This window comes from Mus caroli, chromosome 13, assembly GCF_900094665.2.
Source record: "Mus caroli chromosome 13, CAROLI_EIJ_v1.1, whole genome shotgun sequence".
Classification (NCBI taxonomy): Eukaryota; Metazoa; Chordata; class Mammalia; order Rodentia; family Muridae; genus Mus; species Mus caroli.
The window spans coordinates 98,516,034-98,539,288 of record NC_034582.1 but is presented as its reverse complement, the minus strand read 5'-3'; the positions used below and the strand labels follow the sequence as shown (position 1 = coordinate 98,539,288).

Here is a 23,255-nt window from a genome sequence, read left to right as displayed (position 1 = left end):
GCCTCTGCCTCTGCCTCTGCCTCTGCCTCTGCCTCTGCCTCTGCCTCTGCCTCTGCCTCTGCCTCTGCCTCCCAAGTGCTGGGATTAAAGGTGTGTGCCCACCATGCCAGGCCCCCACTTCACTTTTCAATTTACAACACAGTCTACACAATAAGATATAAGATTACTAGCCTTCTTTTCAGAAAATTAAAATAATCTAATAATGTGAGTCATAAAAAGTACGTAGAAAAGTAAGCATAGCCCTCAAACCCAAACTTAAAAGAATCAAGTGTGAGGCACACACTTGTGACCTCAGAACTCTGGAAGTGGGACAGGAGGTTTCGTGAGTTCAAGGGCTGCCTGAGCTACATGGTGAGGCCCTTTCTGAGATAAGAGAAGAAGGGGCTGGAGGGGGAGGGAGGGACAGAAGGATGGTGGTATGATGCCTAGCTCCTGAAAGGACTGTGCTAGATCCACTGATTAGGGCAGTGTAGTTGGAGCAAGGGGAATGATGTAATTCTCTTACTACCAAAAATATATATTAAAAAGATTCTGACTCAAAAATCAGGACCTTTAAAGTGCTACATGCTGAGTGAAAAGAAAGCACAGGGTGGGAAAGAGTAAAAAGTGGCCAAAAAAAAAAAAGTGATCATCAAAATTAAAATCTTTTTTTGTTTTTTTTTGTTTTTTGGGACAGGGTTTTTCTGTGTAGCCCTGGCTGTCCTGGAACTCACTTTGTAGACCAGGCTGGCCTCGAACTCAGAAATCCACCTGCCTCTGCCTTCCCAAAATTAAAATCTAATGGATGAATTATACATAGCCCTGAAAGATGGATCTAAAGAAAATGCTCACATAAAAAAAGATAAATGCATAGAAAGTACAAAAATTCAAAAGAGAGGGTAAGAAGACATTCACACTGACATGAGAAGATCCAGCATATTCTTTTTTTTAAAATATTTTTTATTACGTATTTTCCTCATTTACATTTCCTATGCTATCCCAAAAGTCCCCCATATTCTCCCCCCGCCACTCCCCTACCCACCCACTCCCACTTTTTGGCCCTGGCGTTCCCCTGTACTGGGGCATATAAAGTTTGCAAGTCCAATGGGCCTCTCTTTCCAGTGATGGCCGACTAGGCCATCTTTTGATACATATGCAGCTAGAGTCAAGAGCTCCGGGGTACTGGTTAATTCATAATGTTGTTCCACCTATAGGGTTGCAGATCCCTTTAGCTCCTTGGGTACTTTCTCTAGCTCCTCCATTAGGGGCCCTGTGATCCAATCCAATAGCTGATTGTGAGCATCCACTTCTGTGTTCAGCATATTCTTAAGATGTTTACAAAAGCTAGAGTGTGTGTCTTGATTCTGCCTCCTCGGAAACTATAATAAATCCAGATATGAAAGTGTACACCTAGCATCTCATCAGTTGGAGGTAGAGATGGGAGGATTACAAATTCAAGGTCTCTCTGGGCTACTTAGTAAAATCTAGACTCAAATGAGAGACAGACAGATGGACGGATGGATGGATGGATGGACAGACAGAGGGAAGAAGGAAAGATAATCACAATTGTCGTAGTCTGAAAGCAGCACACCTCAGCAACCTGCAAATAAAGTCGCACGGGGTGTGAGAAGAAGACAGAGACAGAATCTTGAAACACACAGGGGAAGAATCTAGCAAAGGCAAGAAAAAGAAAAAAAAGAAACCTTACAAGACAAGCAGGAAGATTTAATCTTCTGAGAGCATCTGCTAATACCATCACTTGTTAACAACCTAAAGGAAACATATCTTAAATTATTAAAGACACAGGAGATGGGTTGAAAATGAGTCCAAATGGTGTATGTAGAAATACAAAGCATACTTGAAAAAGGACTCAAATAAGTTTCGAGAGTGGCAAAAAAAGAAAAGTGATCAGTAAGATTAAAGACTAATGGGCGGATTATACACAGCCAAGTAGAATAAACTGGAATATGGAGCTAAAGAAAATGCTAATAATACAACAAAGATAAATGTAAAAAAAATATTAAAAGAGAGGGTAAGAAGATAATTATACTGACATGAAAAGATTCCTAAGGCATTTACCAAAGCTAGAGAGAGAAGACTACACCTGAGCAGCAATGGCCATGAAGTTGAACGCAAGTGTTACCATGACAGAACAAAAGTCAGATGACAATGACCTATTTATTAGACACCAGGCACTCAGTAAATGCTTAAGAACCCTTGCAGCATCTTCCGATTGAGCGTTGCTGGTGAACGAAGCAAACTGTCTTTTCCCTGTTCCATCCAGTGTGTGTATTTTATGTCACTTTAAATAGTTGAGTTTTTCTGTGCTTGGGCATACTGATCTTAACTAAAGCTGCATTTTACCTTCAGAAAGAAAACTGTAAGATGGAAGGTTTGAAATAAAAGGGAAAATAAGAAGAGGGAAACACCAGGCAAATGGATATGGTACAGGAGAAATGGGTATTTTCATATGTTTGTACACATGGGCTGCTAAAGACGTTGAAAGTTGAGTTTACAGAATTAAAAGAGAAAACTTGGTTCCTGTCTCACACTAGCTATTTTGAGGGTTCAGAGCATCATAGTGCCTAACAACCTGCTGGGCACAAAAGAAAAATTTCACCCTTACTGTGGAAATGTGCTGAACTGTGCTTCTGGGAGTGGACAGAGGAGCCGAACTGAAATGTTCTGAGTATATACTATTCTCAGTCTTCTAGAGACTTCAACAGGGCCTCCAACCATTGTGGTAAGTTAGCTTCCCAATGATAGGCACGTTCCTTCATTTTCACTTACAGATCCACTACTTAATCTTCTTCTAGTCCTGTGGGTATGAAATGATATATCGCACTTAATTAAATTTGCATATTCCTGACAACTAGAGGTTGAGAATTTTTAATGTACTAGTATTTCACGGTTCTTATCCTGTGGTGTTCCTGATTATACCTTTGTTCTACATTGCCTCATTGAAATAATTTAAAATGGAAAGTGATTCTGGTATACTGAGAAGTAAGACAAAAACAATTTCTATGCCTCCCTGCTCCAAAAAAATTGGCCTACAATGACCTTAATTAAATGAAAGAAAATGTTCATGTGCTTAGATTCTGAATGATTATGATAGTTTAGCAGGGGGAGCCGAACTAATTTGTTTTTCTTTTAAAAATGATTTCAATGTTGCCATAATACCATTTTCTCATCTTCAAAGGTCAAAACAAATGCAATTATACTTGGGCCTTGGGAAATGGTCCTACAACTTCCTACTCTTTGTCTGCTACGTCTTCCCCTTGGCTCCATGGAGACTGAGTGCTTATTTTCCTTCGTCCCCACTATTATTTTTATTTGGCGTTATTCCCTTCTGGTAGAACACTGTGTACTTGACCTTAAAAAAAATCTTTGTATGTTTCTGTGTATGAAAAGCAAAATAGAGTAATAAGGGGGGAAAAAGCACTTCAAGATTTGTATGTTTAATTAGACTGTGTTTGAGTTGCAGAAGAGACTGTGTTTTGTAATTCTTAACAGGATGAAAGGAAGTTGTGGGCATTGCTCGATATTTTGCTTACTTGTATTTTGGAAATGGTGGTTTAAGTCCAGACTGATGCTTGAACTTAAATAGTCAACCCAGAAAAGAAATGATAATCTTTAAAAGTAGAACTGTACTAGAGAAAGAGAGGGGGAGAGAGAGAGAGAGAGAGAGAGAGAGAGAGAGAGAGAGAGAGAGAGAGAGAAAGAGAGAGTAATTGTAGTGTTGAAGTTAAATAGAAATCTGAAGTAGTGTGACTGATTACCAGATAAAGGCACTTGTCACCAAGCTTGGTGGCCTGACTTTAATTCCTGGGGCCCATATAGTGGAAGGAGAGACCTGACTCTCCAAATACGTCCTTTCAACCTACACATTATGACATGTATGTGTACACCTACAAACACACACACATGCTCACATACACACAGGCACATAGACAAGCATATACCATAAAGTGTACACAACTTAGAAATTAAATAGGAACTCTAAATTCTTAGAATGGACTGCATTTTGCAAGATACTTCACTGTAGCCAGTAGCCAGCACATGCAAACCTCTGCTGCTAACAATGTAGTCAAGCTTCTTCGCGAAGATCTATTCCCAATGCTGTGTATTGTTGGCAAGGTTTCTTGCTATTGTCTCTTTCACTTCCTGCATGGATCATCTTTTCCAAATTCCCTGCTACTCTCTGCTGAATGGTGATTCTCCACCCTGGTACAAGTGTTCTCAGCAGTGCAGAAAATGCAGCCAGGAGTTTTACCTTGAAAAAACAACAACAACAACAAGAACAACAACAACAACAAAACAGACAGCAGCTATCTTTACACCTTTTCAAGGAAACTGCAAGCTGCAGCTGACACTGGAGTCTGAAATCCTTAGCATTTCTGTCAGCTGTGGGCACACCGGCTATGTGAATCTCTGGGATTTTTGTAGTATGAGCCAGAATGTGCCTTTGTGTGCCCTCTGCCATTCCCAGTTGCTTCCAAATGAACACCCCTGAAAATGATTTGTTTCAAGCAGGAGGCAGATTGCCTCTGTTTTTGTGGCTCTTGCCCTTGCCAAGGATGCTGACACTTTCCAGTCATCTTGCCACCACAGCTCTTCGAGTTACCTATACTCATTTGTCAAGTGGATCTAGCTGCATTTTTCTTTGATTGACATCACAGTGTCAGTTCATATTACTATGATTTTGACATGCGTTCAAGGACAACAAACGAAAGCAAAACTTTAAAAAAAAAAGACTTTTTTTTTAATTAGGATGAAAGCTTCCCCCAGTAAAAGCTGCAAGTGCAAACCACATAAGACTTGCTATCTGAGTGCACAGTCTTCAGGGGGCTTGCAATCATCTGCCAAGAAACTCTTGGCTTCTCAGCAGTGCTTGTCATGTGGGATGTCGTATCACTGTGATCCTGGAGCCTCCTATAGTCCTCCATCTGCTTAACTTTGAGTTGAGGTGTGGATTTGGATCTACTTCTAAGATTTCTGTAATGTGTGCCCCAGATGACATCTGAAATCATTTTTCTCTCCCTGTGTTCACTTGGAACACTCTTGCATGTTCACAGCATCCTCTGCTGAATGGAACAAGCTTGAAGAGTCTCTGTGATGCATTGGATCTCTATGGTCCTCTGCTTTATATACCTACTTCACCACTGCATGCCAACATCACTGCTTCTTCCTCTTGGATGCCTGGTACCTTCTGATCCTCTGTAGTCCCCTTCTAACCATAAATAACTGCCATGTTGTTTTGGAGACTGATATCCTAACATTGATAAGTAGGAAATTAAAAGAACAGGCCAGAATGACAGAGGCTGCAGGAGGAAAGAAGAGTGATGGGAGAAATTAGAAGGAAGAGGGAAAGAGAGTCTCATGGAAGAGGCCAGAACAGGTAAAACAAGCTCTACCCAAGTAATTAATTACACAAAGCCCTGAGCCTCCCTCTGGAGCTGTTTGTTTGCATGTTTGTTGGTTGACTGCTGTTTGTCTCACTGCGATACACCTTCAGTTGCTTGTTATTTATACAAATTAAGCATATACTTCAGATTTTTTAAAAAAACAATTTGTCAATTGAAAATGATGAAAGCAATCCCCTCCCCACCCCCACTTCAACCCCCATCCCTATCCTAGAATGAAAAGATGCCCTTTTAGAGAACTGGTTGGGCAGAGATATACTGGAAGCAATTTGCATATTTCGGGCATCGTGATCTGACACACTTGAGTTCTAGTATATATAAATAAAGTCTCTTGTGTAAGAACATTAATCTCATACTATTGCCCTACCAGAAAGTTTACTATGACTTTAATTTTATATTAATTTTTAAAAAAATCCACTGGGGAGATGACTCATTAGTAGTAAAATGGTTGCATGCAAATCTGAGGGCCTGAGTTTAGATCTCCAACATAGATGCACGTGCACGCGCGCGCACACACACACACACACACACACACACACACACTGAAGCTTAAGGGTACATGGTGTATGGAACTCCAGTCCACCATTAAAAATAACAGAGCTAGGTAGATTCCTGGAGCCTGCTAGCTTAGCAGAATCATTGGGCTCCAGGCTCAGTGAGAGATTCTGTCTCAGAAAAGTAAGGTATAATGTGGTAGAGGAAGATAACCAATATAGACCCCCCTAGCTTTCATGTGCACACATGTGCATCTGAATGAACATGTATGTCCACGTGCACAAATACCATGAAATTCTTATTTATAACATCAAATTTTAATCCTATCCAATTTGCATTTCAGTTTAATGTGTCTGCCAAGGGTATGGTTATAGTAAGTTAACCCAAAGCTTCTCCAATTATGAGTTCTAAATAAACTGGGACTTTAATAGAGATTAAATAATCAATCTGCACCCCAAAACCCAGGAAGATGAGCTAGCACTGTATGTCTTGATAAGCCCTCCTGATGATTAAATGGACGCAGAAGCTTGAGAGCCTCCAGCCAAAGCCTTTGGACTTCAAAGGGACATAGGCAAGATGATCTGGTAGAAAGCGGTATAACGTCATATTTCATATTCGTTTCTAAAATTCTATTTTTATGAATTTAAAGTATATCATGACTAACAACCCTATTGTGTATGTTAAAAGTGCAGGTTTAAATTTTTGGATAGGGCCATGTGGACTATAAAAGTTGGATGCTGTTTCTGTTACATTTGAAAAACCCTGACTCTACATACCCAACTGGTCCACTAGCCACCAACATGTCTATGCTTTCCTTAATGTATTTGTTTCGCTTGTTGCTTCTGCAACGTTTCACAAATCATCTTCAGTACATCTTGCTCTCGATGTGCAGAGAATTCCCACATTCCTAGCTGAATGGTAAGAAGTGAACATTATGCTGTATCCCTTCTTTGAGGAAAAGCTGCAGCAAGGCTTTCCCCCTTTCAATGTACTTGTGTGCCAGTGTGCAGAACAGGACCCAGACAGAAGAAAGGAGCCTTCTCTCTCCAATATCATTGTGTCCTTTTCTCTTTCTCATGGCTCTGCTTAGGCTGGGGAGATTTCTGCAGAGTGGAGCACCCCATCTTTTCGGTAGTATCTCCCAGTCTCTTAACACACAACAGTGTGCATTAGCCTGGTGAGCCTCTTACATCAGACATGTGAGCAGAAAATATTATTTTTCACATACTCTACATGGGGAAGTAGAGATACTTGGAGTAAAACTGACTTTTGAGCCAAACTGTTTAGGGATTTAATAATGATATGGTAGAAAAAAATAAACATTATATTGTGTTTTGCTAACGACGAAGAGATTACCAAAAAGTAAGAAAATAGAATCCTATCCCAAGTCCTTCATCTGGGAAACTCCCCCCCCCTTTTGACTTTTGTTTTGTTTTTCAAGCTGAGTGCTAATAACATTATGGGCTTGCATAACATATAATGCACTGAAAATCAAAAGCCATGCCTTTCTCCACTGTAGACACTGACCTAAACATTTGCCGCTAGCTCCCTCCTCATGCCCCTGTGTCTGTCTGGGTGAAGAGCTATTTCTGTTCTTGAGCTAACTGTTGGCAGGGATGCCTATGGAGCACTACATCTTATCCTTAGAAAAGAAAGGAAAATTGTACATCAAACTCCGTGGTGGAGCTAGTTAGCTGAAAATTTTCTGTCAGTAAAATGATGTCGCATCAAGAAAGGAAGGAAGAACTTCACACTTTTATAAATGCTCCCCCAAAAATTGATTTGTCTTAGAGAAGGGTCTAGAACACCCTATCATTAAATCAAAAGACCTCAGGTAATGACAATTTTCATGAACTCTTAAGAGTGCTTCAAAACGAGTCATGAGAAACCCACCATATGTAATCTGAATCCATTATTAAGTAAGAGAGACCCTGTAATACAAGTGCAAGCACAGCTAGACTAATGGGCAGAATTGCCTTCTGGGAATTCTTCCCTTGTTCATTTTGATTTGCCTATGCTCCCATAGGTCCCACACAGTTTTTCATCAGAGTCTTTTCAATAAAGTTAAAAAATAGGTATGATGGTGTTGCTGAGGTATTTGAAGTACTCCAGACCACTTGGGTCTGCTGAAGAGACTGCAAACTAGGCTGTCTTTTGTTGCCTCTACCCCAAGAGCCATGACTGACCACAGTAGACCCACATCCCTCCCTGGCATTCAAGTTACTGTCACTTTCTTTCACCAGCTACCCCTTGAGGCCTCTGGGAAGACACTATGCAGATCCCATGGACTCACTTTTGTAGACCACCCAGCTCTGTATGGTTTTCAACAGTGGCTTTGTTAAAGATACAGATGTCCTAGAAATATGCTTCTGCTTTGAAGAGTTTCTATTCTATTTGTGATGGACAGTTTTCAAGTTTGAAATTGTCCTCTTTTTTATTGTTCCATGGGTTTTGAGTCCAGTGGTTTGTGTGAATGTTGCCTACTTCCCTGCCCCACATACAGGCTTGCTGGTTAACCTGCCTTCCTTTCTTCTCCTCTGCCTCTTTTCTGTGGACCTATCCCTGGACATTTAGCAAGCCGATACATTCTTTCTTCCAAATGTGTTTACTTTGAAACTAAGTGGGATTTTTGGAATTGCAAAGACAAGCCTGAAATGTTTCCTTGGTATCTTTTATGGAGTTAGTTACTCTGATGCAGGCAGAGCCTCAAGCTTGTGTCTGTGGTTCCAAATATTCCGGGCTGTTTCTCCTTCAACTGTGTGTCTGTCTGATCTCCATTTCTACCTCAAAGAGCCTTCTACCCTGCACCCCACCCAAAGGGCATCAGAACACCCACACTGATGTCTTGGTGGAGCAACCATAGTCAAATGAGCTCATTCCCTCATCTTTCAACTTCAAAGTAGAGAATTAAAACAGATGAAGTTGTAAAGGTCAGTTTAAAGTGAGAGGCTGAGGAATGGCATCAGGCTGTTGTGCAGTTCTGGCCCCAAAGCACTGCAATGGAACAGCCAGTTTGTAGCCATCATGGGTGTATCTCCCTTAGCGCTATTTACAGAGCTGCTGAAGACAGGCATTCAGCTTCAAAGACCTTTATTTGTTTTTCTTTAAAGTAGGTACTTCTTCATTCACTGATAAACATTGTTTCTTTTTCTTCTTAGACATAGATAGGGTTTTCCTTGGCTGTCCCTCAGTTATATGGCTTATTTCACTATTCAGATTCACGATTTAGCTCAAGAGCCTTTGAAGCTTTTAAACAATTACTTCGGCATGATTCATAATTTATTGGGAAAGCACAGATTGTTGTGAAATTTTTATACATCCTTAAATAATTACCATTTCTAGATCTCCAATTTTATTTCATATCAAGGAAAGATGTTTTATCTAGGAAATTTGACTGCACTATTTCTATGTATTGAGCTCTTCTGGAAGCCTGTTTCTCACAGATGGCTGTCAACTTGCAATGGGGATACATCTTTATAAACCCACCATAAATTGAAAAGTTATGAAGAGCAAATGCCCTTGGCACAGCTCACCCGAACAAGCTGCCCTAGCAACACACACAGCACACTGTAAACCGTTTCTCATCTACCCTCTCGATCTTGGAGCTGATGTTAGCTGTAGCTCTTTGCTGCCACCTAACATTGTTAGCCTTGAAAAAAAAAAAAGATGAAGAAGAAACATCAACTTCAAAGTATGCTTCTACCTAATGGTTGTCTACACCAGCTGAGTGTCTAATGTGGATTCGGAAACAGGAAGTCGAGCAGGGCCGGACAAACAAAGCAATGTTTGTTCCAGCCAGTCTGGAACATTACAGACTGCATAGTCTCTGCATCGAATCCTTAGAAGAATGACAGACAAGCACCTAGATCCACTCCGTTTTGGAATTTTCACCAGTGTGTTACTGGGATTTGATTGTCTGCTGAGCCCTCCAAACATTCTCCCATTTGCCATACTCCCAAGTAGGCATGGTTATCCCAGTGTGGTAGATAAGGAACGCCAAACCTCAGAAAACTCTGGAACTGGTGGAAAAAAATCATCTTTTTATCTTCCCCTTATGAAAATGGAATTTGTGTGTGTGTATATATACTTAGGGCAAGGGATCTAACCTGAGCTTTATGAATGCTAGACCATTCTTTAAAACAAGTCACATACAAATTCCTTTTTTTAAAAGAAGAAGATGAGTACACAATAAAAAAAAAATCCATAATGATAGAATTGAGTAGGTGATAGCATCAGACTGACATGTGACTCCTTACTGCACCTAGCCACTACCTTTGTACGCCACCTGAGAAATGTTTCTTTGAAATCTGTGGTGTAGCAGACACTCTAGTAAGTGCTCTGGATTACAGACCCTTGAGGTAAGCTCCAGGGCCTTTATAATCCAATGAAGAAGCTCATGGTGGAATATATTTTCCATGTATACAGACACTAGCATCTTGTATTTGCTTAGGGAATTTACATTGTTGTACCAAATAGCTCTCACATCTATCCAGAAATGCATATTTCCATATTGGGCATAAAATGTCACCTTTTGACAGTTATGCAAAAAAAGTAAGTTAACATCGCATGCCTCATGGAAGACACAGTGATACCACAGAGTATTTCATTGCATTTATTTATTGTGTGCATGTGTGATATTGGGTGAGGGGAGTGTGTGCAGAGGTCAGAGGACAATTTGTGGGAGTCTGTTGTCTTCTTCCACTGTGTAGGTCCCTGGGATGGAACTCAGGTTATCAGGTTTGGCAGCAAGAACATTGAACCACTGAGCCACCTCACTGACCTGTCAGCACAGAAACTTACCGAGTATGATTCTTAAAGATGTCTCAGTGCCGGGTAGAAGGTGAAGCAGAAGAGGGAGGCTGTAAAAATAAAATTAAAAAAAAATACAAAACAAAACAAAACAAAAAGCCCTCACTGAGTTTTCTCCACATTCTTTATAGAAATTAATGCAAGAACTCTGGCACAGAATAGAAGCCGTAAGTATGGGCTGCTATCACTAAATGGGGAAAGCAGATTCCTCTTCTCTATGCTCATCCGAAGCCCTTTAGGATGGGCTCTTCTGATTTCATCCTTTAGTGAGTCTAGAAAATGATACTTCAATCTTTATGTGGTATGTGTTGTGGATTCTTAATGCTCTTCACACTTTCTGACCAGCACTCTAGGTAAAATCTCTCACAGGTAACAAGGCCACTAGAACAGACAACCAAAAAGATGTGATAATTAGTTCTTCCATGATGATACACAATTAATTATGAAAGTGTTGATTGCCATTTTGTGACTTCACAATTGATTAAGATGGGAAATCGTTTATTGTGGTTTTTTTTTCTAAAGCTCTCTGTAGCATTAACAGACTAGGTATCAGAGTTCATGAGAACTTCTCACTGTTTTGAACAATGTTAATGAGCTCCATAGCTCTACTAAGCACCAGCTTAGAAGCCTACATACTGTTTAGACAAACCTCCACAGTCTAATATACCTAGCTCCAAAAGCCCAGTGGATTGAGGTAGAAGTTAATTGTACGCTGCAAAGACGGGCCCAGACTTTGGATATAATGCCATTTAATAAGTGTGACTCTTTCCAGAGAAATACACAGAATGATGAATATTGGTATCGTTGAAATCAAGAGAAAACAGTCAGCCTCTGAGTTGAAGATCTTGATTTCATATCCAATAATATTTTGTGGATTATAATGTGGAACTATATAATGCCCCATTAACTTAAAAATGTTTTTAAGACAACATTTAAACACATAAGTATATATCTTTAAAACTACCCTAACTGTAAGAAATCATATTTAAACATAAAATATGTGCATTTATATCAATATGTATATATAAACTTAAAATATATATACGTATATACCTATCTATATGTGAATGTATACACATATTTAGGAAGTTCTATAAATATATATTTTATAGTTAGATAAGTATATAAGTATACACATTTATATACATATCTTTATATGTACATACATTTATATATACATTTTATAAGTATATGTGTATGTTTAAAAAATAAATCAATTCTGGCTATTTATATGGATTTATGGTTTTATATTCTATATTCAGTGAGAAAGAGCTGCATTCTCCTCATGTAATCTACAGTGCTATATCCACTCCAACAGAGTCTTAAGAACACAAAATCAGATTCCCTCAGTCACAAGCATCTGCTAACTGTAAGAATTATAAGACCTAGCAAGACCAGGATCTACAGAGCTATTTTCAGACTCCATATAATTCCTTGCCAGAGACCATAAAGGGGAAAATGCTAAGAAAATAAGAGGGGGAAATGGAGAGGCCAAGAAACTCCCAAGCCAAAAAGGGTATAGGGAAGGGAAAGCAGCCAACACAAAATAAGGAACACATTTTATTTTGAGGACTAAAGAATGTCTTGTGAACGTCAGAGTATCCTGGCCTGTAAGCCTGAGTTTCAGGACAGACGTTCCTGTAACAAGATCCAGAAGCTGGGGTGTGCAGCCAGTGAACTCCCCCCACCTCTCAGGTCTGGAGAAATCCCCAGAGGGCCCAGCAGAAGCATGATAGCAGTGGTTTCTCAACGAGTGAGTCGAGACCCCTCGAGTCACATATCAGATATCCTGTGTATTCTATATTTACATTACAATTCACAACAATAGCACAATCACGGTTGTGAAGTAGCAATGAAATAATTTTATGGTTGGGGAGCCACCACAACATGAGGAACGTGTAACGTGTAAAGGGTTGCAGCACTGGGAAGGCTGAGAACCACTACTTCCCAACTCTCTCGTTTTTACCATGAAGGTAGAATTTATGGTAAGTAAGAGACAAGATACAGTTCAATAGTAATATTTTAATTTTATTTCAACATAGGTATTATAATATCAAAATGTAATGGCTACTTGTTTTAAATACAGCTTTCACTTTTAAGATGGAAAAAATGAGCAAAACACTTGGTGATGCTACTCGTTAATTCCTTATGAGTTCTCCAAAATATCACAAAGAAACAGCCAAAATTCTGGCAAAAAGAGAGGCAAAAATCAACAAGAAGGCAGGGTGGGACTGAAGTTACACAGGGTGCCTCCCCTCAGAGCCCCGGTGTTTTACATAAAGGATCCCAAGTTGCTCCAAGACGATAACGCGATTGCACTGCAAGTTCTCTCTTGCCTTTAAAAGTCAAGTCTCATTTATGACTGACTTTAATCACTTCAGGGCAGAGCTTGATCCAGGCTCAGCTCACTGCGGAGGAAGTCAGAGAGCCAGCCATATGTCCCCATGTAATAACATGCTGTGAAGGGAGAGGAGATGCTTCGATTGCTTTTGCAAAAGCTCCTGGGGGCACCAAACTTGCAAAGACTCCATGAGGAAAATACAGGTTTCCACCTAACACACGGGTTCATAAGAATTCTCGGGAGGAAGCTTGTGAGCAGAAGGGAGACAGACCGTCTGCTGTGGGGAATTGCCTTGTTTCTGGCCTCCTGAGTAAATGGCTTTCTCTCTTCTATGGAGACCGCTATTGTGTATAAGGTGATGCGGTCATTGGATAGGTATCTGGCTTCTAGTCTGTGTTTGTGACCTTGGATAGACTCTGTAATTACCTTCAAGAATTTGAAACCTAAAATAATTACTGGATCATACACTGATCTCTTGTGATTTCACTATCTAGCTTTTGATGATATAGACTTGGGAAATAGCCATCACTAAGCTATGTGATGGTTAGGGTTAGAGTTGGTTTAAAATTAAGGCATATCCTTGAAGCGGATGTTGGAGAGACACCCTGAAGAGCACTCTCCTTAGTTAAGTCATTTATTCTGTCTTCTCACTATTTGGGAAATAAAACAAAGTCCCATCCCCTCCTCTTTTCCCACTCAGTTTCCTAAGACGTTCTCTGCTATTTGGCTTAATAATCAAAAGCAGAAGCAATTCCAAAAGGCTGTCTTTGCTCTGATGGAAGTTCTGCTTCCAGTCTGTGCCAGGTGATACCCAAGTGTTTATCTGTCCTCACTAAAATCTGTGACATGCTGAGTGATTGTCAGTGGGTCACCTTCTCACCCCACGGCTCCTCAGTCGAATGGCACGTTTCCTTAGCCAAAGCCTAGGATGGGATCTGCATGAACACAGAAACTATTCGAGGACAGACTAAGGAGTACAGTTAAGTAAGCATAACCTTGGTGTAAGATGGATTGCAGCCGGCTTCTGACAACCGTTCATTCTTCACTTGTTTTCCCACTCGTGGTCTCAATGGGTCCTTGCAGTGACCTTGAGTTGCTTTCCACAGTCACTCCTCTGCTTCACAGTGAAGATACCCATCTCAGAGAAATTAACGTGGTCTTCCTAAGATCAAAATTCTACACAGCAGAGGTATACGTCCACCTGTTTTCTGACTCCAACTCTCTCCTGTGTTTGCCCTTGTGCCTTTACAACAGGGAGCAAATCATTATATGAGGGACATGCTACCAAGGCAACACACATTTCGCTCACTTTTCACAAGTTGTTAGCGATTGCAGAAAGCACCAAAGTCTGGTAACTTCAGCAAGAAAAAAGCAGATAAATTTAGGGCTGAGATGTATCCTCACCCAAATGCCCAGCATAACTCCTGAGCTTAACCTCAACAGATGTGATCATCGCAGTTGTTTGATCTCACTTACACCATGTAACTATTTGGGCACAGGGAAAGTAAGTGCCCACCCACCAGCTAAAGCCCACAACTAACATCTTATTCTGTATCTACTGCTTTATTGCACACCTAGCTGCCTGTTCACCCCTCTGGCCAGCTAACAATTCATACAGCTTTTCTGAAATTGCAAGCATCAGACAACTTTACTTCTAAATAAGTCAACGTGAATTTGGGGAGCTACCCAGGTCAGTGTGAAAGTAAAGACTGCATATAGTGAATACACTAATATTAAGTGTGCCGTTCAGAGGGTTGTGTCGAATGTGAACATCATCTCTCTCACACTAGAGGTGTGGAGTCTCAGCCTGCTCTGGGCTGCTGATCCTTCTCCGGCCTTCCTCCATCATTTTAGGATGATGTCATTACCTCTTACTTTACATCTTCAGGTGAATAGAGACTTATTTTCCTTTTTACTGTAAGGATTCTCTGTCGAGATATTATTTCTAAGATACACTCATGTTTTGAAGACAAGGGGTTAGCTAATTTTCATTGCCGCGTATAATGATATCTTTTATAAATATTATATACTATATTCTTTTACTGTTTTCCTCATGATAGACAATTGGGCTATTTCCAGTTTGGAGTTCTTCCAAATAAATCCTACAAGCATTCTTGTATGGATTTGTTTGTGGATGTTTTCATGAGTCTTGGGCAAATACTTAGGAATAGAACTGCCAGGTTATGGAATAAATGTGTATTTAGTTTTATAAGAAATTGTCAGGGTTTTCTCCAAAGGACTTGGGCCATTTTGACTCCTACTAACAATACACCAGAGTCTCTGTTGCCTTGCTGTTGCTCACTACCTTTGGGGTTATCAGAATGTTTTTCATTTTAGCCATTCCAGGAGGTTGCCATCATGTTACTTTTATTTATAAGGCAAGGGCCTTCACAGTGGAGAGTTTCCATTTTCAAAAGATGCCTTGAGTGGTATCTGCTTTCAAGTACTCATGTGAATGGAACACTCAAGCTTCCTTCAGTGAACTCAGGAGTTGATTGAAAGCAGAGTTATAATCTGGTATTTATTTTTAAATGGTTCTGGGTATAACTTGAGCTCCAAAATTGGACTTCTTGATATTTTGTTGGAACTAATTATTAGGGATTTTTTTAATCTATAACATTGATGCCTTCCAATTAATCAAAATTGTCAGTTTGTCTCTTGGCTTAAACTCAGTATGGAAAAAAAATTACAGTATATTCATTAACTCATAAAGTTTCTTTGGATGAATTATGTGAGCATCACCAGAGGGGTGACTCTCGTGACCGAAAGTTTGATTTCAGGAAGTGAGTCATTTGGAGCGAGCAAGAGTAATATGAGGAAAGTTACAACCAAGGTAACTCATGGGAGTCCACAGGTCCCATTTTATATTAATGTTTTATATGTTTCCTTAGGTCTTGTCATTCAGCCTTAAGAATTTTCAAGCATATGAGTTGCTTTTTGTTGTTGTTGTTGTTTAAGCTTTTGCTTTCTTTTGTTGGTGTATGTTTATTTTTATTTATTTATTTTATTCCCCGCCATATTCCGTAATTCAACTTTTGTTCGTTATGAAAACAACCTAAGTGCCTTTCATGCTTCTCGTGAAATGAGATGGTCCGGTGCTTGCCTGTCATGCCTGCACCAGGGAGGCAGAAGCAGAAGGGTACAGAGTTCAAGGCCAGCTTTAGCGACAGAGAGTCTGAGGCCAACCTGGGCTATGGAAGCCTGTTTAGTGGCTGATCCTGTATTTAATTTACTGTTTGCAATACTAGTCTCATTGTAACCACTGGATAATTTGTCTTCTTGTGCATTTTCAGGAAGAGCAATAGCCATATGCTTAAGGGCACTGAAATGAAAGAAATAGATGGCTCACACGCAGAGCCTAATGCACTCTGCTCTAGGCACTGCAGAATAGCAACACAACGGGGCCTTCACTTTTCTACTGCTTTGTAGGACATTCTCTGAGATGTGCAAGGATAAATTATGAGGATTTCTATGCTTTTTAAATCAGAAATTCATAGTGAAGTTTTAGCAAAGGTTAATTTTATCAAGTGGTATTGTTTTTCTGCCTGACTTGCTCAACTCTTTCCCATAATATTTGTGAAGGGCATAAAATGATCCCAGTTTCTAGAAAGCCTTCATGAACTTGAGATACTGTCAGACGATCCCCTTGGAAACAATTTGATTTAAACATCCTGCTCTCTGTTCTGAATTGCCTTTCTTCAGATGATAACATGTCGGTTTTCTTTCTAGTTGCAAAATAATAAAATGTGCTGGTTCAAAAGATATGTGATATGATAGTGTTTCTGGAAACAACCCCCCTGGGCACATTTTTGCTCCTTTAAATATAAGAAGACCCTGTGGCTTGGAGTGACACTGTGTTGCCCAGTTGTCTCTGTCATAAATATGCACAGCATGTGACAGAATTACCGTAAGGTTTGGTTTTTTTCCTGTTTTTTTTATCTGCATATGAGCCACCATGAACACAGTCATAAATAGATAAAAATAGGCAGATGTCATTGAGATGGTTAAACAAGATAAAAAATATATCTATTTGCCTTTGAATGTTCTCCTTCTGCCTTGCCTTTAGAATACGATAGATACCACACCAGGATCACATTTTTCTTTTATTTGGGGAATGTTTAATTGAGGTATTTCTTCAGACTGTGGCAGCACCATTAAGAAATGGGACACAGAGAAATTTCTAACGACTAAAGGCGATGTAAAAGTGTGTGTGTGTGTGTGTGTGTGTGTGTGTGTGTGTGTGAGTGTGTGTGGTGTGAGGGGGTATGTGTTTAGATGTAGTGGGGTGGTGTGGGGTGGGGGAAACCTCTGGTCACTTGAAGGTGGAAGATGTCTGAGGGTTTTGTGGGAGTTCACTTGCTTCAGACACTGGTCCAAGGCTGACTCCATGTAAGGCAGATTAAACAGAAGCGAGATGGTGTTTTTAACTTCCAGAAAAAGCCGAATTTTGCACAGCAGTTCTGGGACACAGTTTGTTCTATCTGACCCTGAAAGACCCAGGATAACTGTGCAGGCGTCACGGTATGGAGGCTGAGATTTTTGCATTTTTCTGAGTTATATAAGCCATATGGTTAGATAAACTCTTGTTCGCTGGTGAGACAGTATTGAAAATGAAAACTAATTTTCACTGTCAAGTTCTTGGAGCTCAAGATTTAAAAAAAAAACAAAACTTAAAAACAAAGTGACTATTTTTTTAACCTGGTAATTACCCTTTAAGTTTGCCACTGGCCCACTTTACAGAGAAATCGAGCCTAAATGCTACAGTATTTAATTAGATTTCATTCCATTTTAAATGAGCAAAGACAGAAATAAAGATAACTCATTGGGAATTAACAGGGTTCACCTTTAGGCTTTTTTAACCACAAATCGATCTGTAAACTTAATGCTTTCAGTTTATATCATCCAAAACATGCCATTCTGGTTGAATAGGAAATACTTGTATTTTATCCACATATGAATTCTCTCCTTTAAAAACCAAAAATGGTCACTCCATGATTTTATCATAGTTACATATGAACTTTAAAAAGAAAAACTCCAGGCTTTAGTTTATAATTTCAAACATAAATTCATGTAGCCTTAGATTGCCCAGCATAGCTAATGTAACCTTATTACTTTTCTCTTTATTCATAAAATATTTATTTTTGTCATTAAAGAAATTGGGTTTTCATAAATTAGACACAGCAAACAATAAAATAATATATCTCAGATTAAAACGAAAACCTCGATTAAAAAAAACAATTTGAAAATTGGCTGGGCCCCTGATATTAAAGATGTCTTCTAAATGTTAATTGAATAGACCATGTTAGTCTGTCTAGAAACAGGGGTTTTCGATCCCTCTTTGAAGCTAGGAGATTATTATGCTTTAAGTGTATTTTAGAAATTTCTTCCTACGGCTAAATTGAAAATGTCTGATATTCTCAATTACTTCAAGCGTTTATGATTCTAAGCTCCCAGCAGAAGCCGCTGCCAAGGCAGGGAGGGTGAGGAGCTGTTACTCAGGACACTTACATAAGAACCATCAGGGTGGTTGGATACTTGCTTGAAAGCATGAAACCCTGTGTTTCAGACTCCAGGCTTTAAGGGATTTTTTATTGAGCATTTTCTCTGAGACAAATGGCTGACAACTGAATCCTGAGACTGTCCACAGCTTTTTCTCTTTCGTTCTACTGCAGCCCGGAAGATGGTGAGATCCATCCCGAAATCTGCCGGCTTTACATCCAGCTGCAGTGTTGCCTAGAGATGTACACAACAGAGATGCTGAAGTCCATTTGTCTGCTGGGATCTCTTCAGTTTCATCGAAAAGGTACACACCGATAGGATGCCAGAAACAGAGAAAGAGTAAGCAAAGCTGACCTTGTGCCAAGTACAGGCCCAGGCACACAAGCAGAAGGAGAGTTTAAATCTTCAAAAAGGCAGGATATGTGAATTGATAAATAAATTTTTTTTAAAAGCCCACATCACTGCTTTCTCAAAGCATAAGGATTGAAACCGTGGTAGAAATTGTCCTCCCATGGATCATTTCACTGCCTTGTGAATGTGACTTTCACTGCAATCTACAAAGGCTGCAAAGATATGCAAAGATCTGGGTAGAGTAGTAACTGTTCTCCAAGAGCCCAGTTTCTCTAAATGAAATATTGTAAGGAGGTAAATTGCAGACTGTGTCCCAGCGACTTCCAAACAGGAGGGAACTCAATGGATTATAGGGAGGCGTGAGCAGTGTGGTGAATCGCACTGTCTGCCTTAAACTATAAATGGAATAGAGTGACTTCAGCAATGGAAGTATCTGGCAGCTTCAGCTTCCCCATGGCTTGATCATACATAGGATTCTCATTCAAAGTGGGGATCTCTTTGAGGTATTGAGTGTCCTTTCAAGTTTCCTTCCCCCACGTCAGCAAACTGACTACCACAGCCCTGGTCATCGTCGACATACACCATTTGGACTCATAACAGAAGGGAAAGTTCTTCCAATTATAAAACAAAAGACTCAGGGTTCATTCTAACAGGAACCCCTTCTTTCTTGAGTCATGGAGGGCTGGAATTGCACTGGATGGCTTAAGCACCTAAGGCCTGTTCATGGACTGAATTCCATTCCATCCAACCTGTCTCTATATAACACCATAGGAGGAAGTAGAGTCCAAGGCTGCCTGGCTTCCATTGCTAACGAATTTGACTTATCAATCAAAGAAGAATTCCTTGGACACCCCCTGCGTGTAAACTTTCTATACTTTTGAGTCAGGAAAATGGGAACTGAGAAGAGACAGGAAATGATCTGTGCCAATGATTTCAATTTGAAGATAAGGAAATTCAGTAAGCTTCCTGGGGAAAACCTCAGTCAATGAAGCAGTTACAGATTTGAAGTCAGATGAGTATTGATGACAACAAAATGGTGTGATAATTTAGTGGTGAAAATTAAATTTTGCATATGCACATATGTGTACATATGCATACAACAGAACTAAAAACAGGAGTTTTTCTGCAATGTTCTCAAGACAGGATTGGAGTTTCTCAATGCATGAGTATTATTTCTTTTTCCTTCGTCTTTCTAAAGACTGATCTTTCAGGGATTAACATCTTCATTTCTATGGTTAGTAACAGAGGGTACATTTGGACAAATCAGCCTCATGACATTCCTGATGCCTTATCAAAGAATTAAGTACTCAGACACATGGTAAAAAAGCAGGCTACATACACACGCAGAGCCATGGATTCATTCTTTGCACTGTTTGGGTAGGTTGGTGTCGTAGTCATTGTTCTACTGCTGTGAGGAGATACCGTGGCCAAAGCAACTCTCATAAAAAAAGCATATCATTGTGACCTTGCTTTCAGTTTTACAAGTTTCACCATTAGCATCATGACAGGGAGCATGGCAGTAGACATAACAGGCAGGGTACTGGAGAAGTTGAGGTTTACATCCTGATCTGTAGAGGAGAGCGAGAAAGAGGCCCTCGTTCTGGCATGGACTTTTAAAACCTCCAAGTCCTCCCCCAGTTGACACACTTCCTCCAAAAGGCCACACCTCCTAATCCTTTCAAATAGTAATACTCCCACATGACAACACACTCAAATATATGAGCCTATTGGGACCATTCTTACCCAAACCACCACAGCTGGGTTTTAGATGGTCTTGTTTTCCAGATCTGCCATGATTACACTTGTATTGGCTCCCACTCCTGTTTGCAGCCCTTGGTTTTTTTTCCTTTCATAATTGAATTTTCTTTTTAAGTAGGCTATCATGTAACCCAGGCCTCTTCCTCACCTCCTGTCTATTGTCAGTCTGTGTAGCTTCTCTTTATGACTTTTCATTTTTAAATATTAATTAATTAATTAATTAAATGAGAGAGAGAGAGAGAGAGAGAGAGAGAGAGAGAGAGAGAGAGAGAGAGAGAGAAGGAAAGAAAGACTGGGAGTATAGCCCAGCCCAGTAGTTGAAGAGCTCTTGCCTAGACCTTAGGTTCTATTCAGAGAACTACAAATGAATGAATGAATGGTAGCTTGAGCTGGCATTGAACTCATAGCAATCCTTTTACCTTGGTCTCTACAGTGCTGAGGTTACAAGCAACAGCCGCTCGCCATTCTTATTTAAGACAACACTAAAACTTCTAGCACCTACAGTCATCATGCTGCTAAGAAAAAAAGAATATCCCCTAAGTCCCAAGGAGTTCACAAAAACACTCCTAAGAATAATGACTGTGTTCAGCAGGGTCAAAGAATACAAAGTTAGCCTTCAAAAGCAGTCTTTCTATACAGTAGCCATGAACACATAGACACCAAAATTTCAAATGTGGTGCAATTGTTTATCATTAATTGTGTTTTTTGTACATTTACTGCATCTAAAATCTTAACCAGGATCTGTGGCTGAAATTGTAAAATGGAAGAAATCAAAGAACACCAAAATTGATCCCTACAGCCAATGAAATTTCTATCAAACCCTCAGCAAGGTTATCTGTGAATGTAAACAAGCTTGTTTTAAAATTTACAGGTAGGGACTAGCAGCAGGATAGTTCAATGAATAGAGAACAGTGTATCCCTACCAAACCTGTCTACCTGAGTTAGCTTTCCAGAACCCATTCAATGGAAGTAGTGAACCAACTCACAATGGCTGTGACTGTATGCATAAGACCCGCACACTATCAAGTCAGCCCAAGTCCCTGAATGAATGGAGAAAGGGCTCATGAATTCTAACCCTAGGTGAAGAGTTATTGACAATTGGTGACTGCTAGGAAAGCCTGTGGCCTCCGAGAGGCCACTCATGTTCCAGCAGATTGTACTATGTCCAGGAACATTCTGGCAGCATGAGGTGGACTTCATGGGCCTTAATAGAAGATCACACGAGACTGTAAGGGAAAGGTTGTGGTCAAGAATAGAGGGGGAATTGGTAGGAAGGGAACACATATGAGAAATTCTCAAACAAAACAAAACAAATAATGGCATAAATGTTTAGGAGGCAGAAGCAGAAGGTTACAACAAGGTCAAGGCCATCCTGTCTACACAGCAAGGCCTTGAGGGGGGATACTATATGAAAAATTGTTCAATATCACAAGCAATCAAGAAAATGCAAGCTAAGACTGCAATGAGATTCCATCATGCTGATCAGAATAACCAGAATGTAGAATCAGCTTAGGTGTCCATCAATCAATGAATGGATAATGGAAATGGTGCACACATGGACAATAATGTATTGATCAGTCATAAAGAATGAAGTCATGTTGTTTGAAGACAAAAATGATGGAGCTGGAAATCATCATTTTTAAAATAAACTAGACCCAGAAAGAAAATAGGAAACAAACAAGCAAAGAAACCCACATCTTCTGTTCTAATGCCTGTCTATGCATGACTCCTAAAAAGAGAACACTAGATAGTGTCTTTAATTTATATATATATATATATATATATATATATATATATATATTTAAGGGTAAATCTCCTCTTGGACTTCTGATTGTTCTAAAGTCATTATTACTTAGAGTTTAATCCTTTTAAAATACAGAGTAGGCTGGATAGATGGTGGTGGTGGTGGTGGTGTGGTGGTGGTGGTGCACGCCTTTAATCCCAGCACTCAGAAGGCAGAGGCAGGCTGATCTCTTTGAGTTCTAGGCCAGCCTGGTCTACAGAGCAAGTTTCAGGCTAAGGCTACATACACAAAGAAACCCAAAGATAAAAAAAATAAAATACAGATTTGATAACATCTGTAGTCAGCAGCCTATGCATGTTTACTCCTTGTGGAAGGATATACATTCTTCCTCACATGACACATACATAGTGTTCTCACTTTCCTAAAAAGCCTCTCGTGTTCACACATGCAAGGGCTAGCACTGTCTTGATACCAGTAGAGTTAAGGCAATTATAGGAAGTATTCTCTTCTTATGAGAAATTCCCAGTTATTCTTTTTTTAAAAAATAGAAATATGTTTGGATAAATCCTATGTTGAAGATAAGTCACTAGGAACTAAGAAAAAATGTCATTAAACCAGAGAAATTGCAACACTGGAAACATATTCATGAAAGTATGTATTTGAGAAGTTTCTTGGAAATTTTTTGAGTGTAATATAAAATACTTCCAGCATTTAAATAAGGGATGGAATGATTCCATTAAAAAAAGCATTTTGAGCTGGGCGTGGTGGCGCACACCTTTAATCCCAGCACTCGGGAGGCAGAGGCAGGCGGATTTCTGAGTTCGAGGCCAGCCTGGTCTACAAAGTGAGTGCCAGG

At 39.8% G+C, this 23,255-nt stretch overlaps 1 protein-coding gene across 2 annotated transcripts in view; it reads left to right on the top strand.

Annotated features, from left to right (window-relative positions):
* Rgs7bp (regulator of G protein signaling 7 binding protein) overlaps window positions 1-23,255 on the top strand; it is a 105,052-nt gene that overhangs the window by 49,186 nt on the left and 32,611 nt on the right. For both annotated transcript variants that reach the window (XM_021180916.2, XM_029468534.1), the window contains exon 3: window positions 18,720-18,850. In XM_021180916.2, the coding sequence (XP_021036575.1) occupies window positions 18,720-18,850 (131 nt within the window). The remainder of the gene's footprint in view (window positions 1-18,719; window positions 18,851-23,255) is intronic.